A 3,388-nucleotide genomic window follows, 5' to 3' on the forward strand; every position below is an offset into this window, starting at 1 on the left:
TATATGCCCAAGAGTGGTATAGCTGGATCTTGGGGGAGATTGATTCCCAATGAGGTTTGCAGGAAATGGATGGATCTAGAAAAAAATCATCCTGAGTGAGGTAACCCAGACTCAGAAAGACAAACATGGTATGTACTCATTCATAGGAGGATACTAGATGTGGAACAAGGATGACTGGACTGCTACTCACATCACCAGGGAGGCTACCTGGAAAACAGGACCCCAAGAAAGACATGGGGATCACCAAATGATGGAGAAATGGATGAGATCTACACGAACAATCTGGACATGAGTAGGGGTAATGAAGGGTGAGGGTCGAGGGAAAGAGAGCTTGGGAGAGTGGGAGATCCCAATTGGATCAAGAACAGAGAGGGAAAACAAGGAATAGGAGACCATGGTAAATGAAGACCACATGAGAATAGGAAGAAGCAAAGTGCTAGAGAGGCCCACAGAAATCCACAAAGATACCCCCACAATAGACTGCTGGCAATGGTCGAGAGACTACCCGAACTGACCTACTCTGGTGATGGGATGGCCAAACACCCTAATTGTCATGCTAGAAACCCCATCCAATGACTGAGAGAGCTGGAGGCAGAGATCCACGGCTAGGCCCTGGGTGGAGCTCTGGGAGTCCAATTAGCAAGCAAGAGGAGGGTTTATATGAGCAAGAATTGTTGAGATCAAGGTTGGATAAAGCACAGGGACAAATAGCCAAACAAATGGAAACACCTGAACTATGAACCAGTGGCTGAGGGACCCCCAACTGGATCAGGCCCTCTGAATGGGTGAGATAGTCGATTGGCTTGATCTGTTTGGGAGGCATCCAGGCAGTGGGACCGGGTCCTGTGCTCATTGCATGAGTTGGCTGTTTGAAACCTGGGGCTTATACAGGGTCGCTTGGCTCGGCCTGGGAGGAGGGGACTGGACCTGCCTGGACTGAATCTACCAGGTTGATCTCAATCCTCTGTGGAGGCTTTGCCCTGGAGGAGGTGGGAATAGGGGGAAGGCTGGGGGGAAGGGGAAGGGGGCAGGAGGGGGGAGAACAAAGGAATCCATGGCTGATATGTAGAACTGAATTGTATTGTAAAATAAAATAAAATTAAATTAAAAAAAAACCCAAAAAAACAAAACAAAAAAAAAACCAAACGTATACTTCCATAAAAGTGTCACTGGAGTTTTGTTAAAAATTACATTGACTCTAGAGATAGTTCTTGGTGATATATAGATTTTGACATATTATTTCTTTTTTTTTTTTTTTTGGAACCGTCAGCTGAGGATTTATTGGTGTAAACGCAACCATATAAAAACATAAGTTATGAAAAACACAGTCACGATGTACCCTCCCATCCCCCAAGCCCAGCCCCTGAGCCCTCTTCTGCAGAAGGGCCAGCCTGGCGCCTCCTCAGTGCATCCGGTAGTCGGTGGAGCAAGAGAGCTCACATAGCTGTCCCTTGAAGTCCAGGTCGATGGTAAAGTCCAGGTCGCGATTGTTTTTGGCGTTGGGCCTCATGCCAATGGTGCCAAAGATCTCCTCGCCAGTCTTCACTGTTAGGTAGTCCTCCATGTAGAACACGGTCTGCTTCCAGTGTGTGCATGGGGACTCAGGACTGGTAGAAAAGCCGGTCCTCTTGTGGCATCGGGTGAACTCGATGTTGAAGTAAGCCACCAATGCATGCACGTAGTCATTCCTCTTCACTTGGAGGCAGAAGGGGGAGGTGAAGGTCAGGTCCTCTACCTTGACTGTATAAATGTCCACCTCCTTTATGAGGCAGGCATTAGTGACCAGCTGCTTTGGGTCCACCACATCCACCAAGGGCTCCTTGATGGCCACGTCTTTGATGCAGGACATATCAAAACCATATACATTCTCCCACCAGTGGATCTTGTAGTCTTTATACTGTTGGTCCTCAATGGCTGTGACATAAAGGGTGGCCCGGTCTGGGAAGATGAGGCCATCAGGTGCCAGCCACTTGTCCCGGGCATGCAGCACCGTGTTGAGCATGGACTCATAGAACAGACAGTAGCCCATCCACTCGCTGATGATGATGTCCACTTTCTCCACAGGCAGCTCCACTTCCTCCACCTTGCCCTTGATGATGGTTACCACGTGGTCTAACTTGTTGGCTTTGACAATCTTCACAGCATAATCAGAGATACTGGAGCACTCAATCCCGATGACCTTGCGGGCCCCTGCCTTGGCCGCAAACATGCAAAGGATGCCAGTGCCCGAGCCCACGTCCAGCACCACCTTGTCTTTGAAGAGGTGTCGATTGTGAAACATGGAGTTGCGGTATGTAAGGGTACGCACTTCATCCTTCAGCATCTCCTCATGGATGCCAAAGTGGGCATAGGAGTCAAAGTAGTAGTCTTTGGATGTCATGTCCTCAGCATTGGGCTTCTCACTGCTTTCTGCCTGGCCACAGGAAACCTCCATGATGCAGTTCGCGGCCTCGGCTGCCGCCATCTTCACCCGAGTCCTCCGGCCTCCGAGACCCCCCCTTTCTTCCGACATATTATTTCTTATAATTCATATATACACAGAATATCATTTTATTTAGTTTTCTCTTTAATTTCTTTTCTCAGTAATTTTAATTGTGGAGATATTTTATCTTGTTAATTCATTCCCTCTGATTATCCTATAAATGGGATTATTTTGTTTTTGAACTAAGGAGTTCAAAATAATTTTTTTATATTGAACTTAGATTCAAACCTTTTATTGGTTTTAATTTTAATTTTTAATTCAGTAAATTTTTATATAATAAAATTATATCCTTGGTAAATAGTGAGAATTTCACTTTATCTTTTCAGAGATGCAAATTGTTTCATTTTCTTTTTCAATTTCTCTGGCTAAGACTTTATGTACTTACCACATTAGCTATAATTTGTAAGAGTGAGTACCTATATTTTATTCCTGACCTTAGAGCTTTTCACTATTGATTTTGAGTTTTCCACATACAGACTTTAGTGTGTTGAAATATATTTCTTCTATATCTACCTTAAAATATAATTATGAAAAATGCTGAATTTTTATGAAATTTCCCTTAACAGCTGTTGAGATGATCATATGACCTTTATAGTCAGTTAATATGCCATAGTGATGTTTTTATTTACTTATATTAAATCGTATTTTTATTCTAGGAGTAAATTTAATCCCACTTGACTATAGTAAATAATCTTTTTAATGTATGTTGGAAACCCAATCTTCATTCAAACAGATATTATGAATTCGCAAGTGTCATATGAGTTCAGGAGAATGATTGGGAGTAAAGAATGTTAAATCATCTGCATACCAAATAGTACAGAGAGCCTAGGAAATGAAGCTGGCACAAGGTGAAGAAAAATGTGAAAAAGTGCATACAGTGAATAGCATAGATAGAATAGGTAAGAC

At 43.5% G+C, this 3,388-nt stretch overlaps 1 protein-coding gene across 1 annotated transcript; it reads right to left on the reverse strand.

Moving 5' to 3' along the window:
• Window positions 1-1,265: 1,265 nt before the first annotated feature.
• LOC131904630 (protein arginine N-methyltransferase 1-like) lies at window positions 1,266-2,496 on the reverse strand. Its single transcript, XM_059255701.1, has one exon. It carries the CDS (start codon window positions 2,462-2,464, stop codon window positions 1,403-1,405), a length of 1,062 nt encoding a protein of 353 aa, XP_059111684.1. The 5' UTR covers window positions 2,465-2,496; the 3' UTR covers window positions 1,266-1,402.
• Window positions 2,497-3,388: the final 892 nt, after the last annotated feature.

The sequence above is a fragment of the Peromyscus eremicus genome, chromosome 2, assembly GCF_949786415.1.
Source record: "Peromyscus eremicus chromosome 2, PerEre_H2_v1, whole genome shotgun sequence".
NCBI classification, from domain to species: Eukaryota; Metazoa; Chordata; class Mammalia; order Rodentia; family Cricetidae; genus Peromyscus; species Peromyscus eremicus.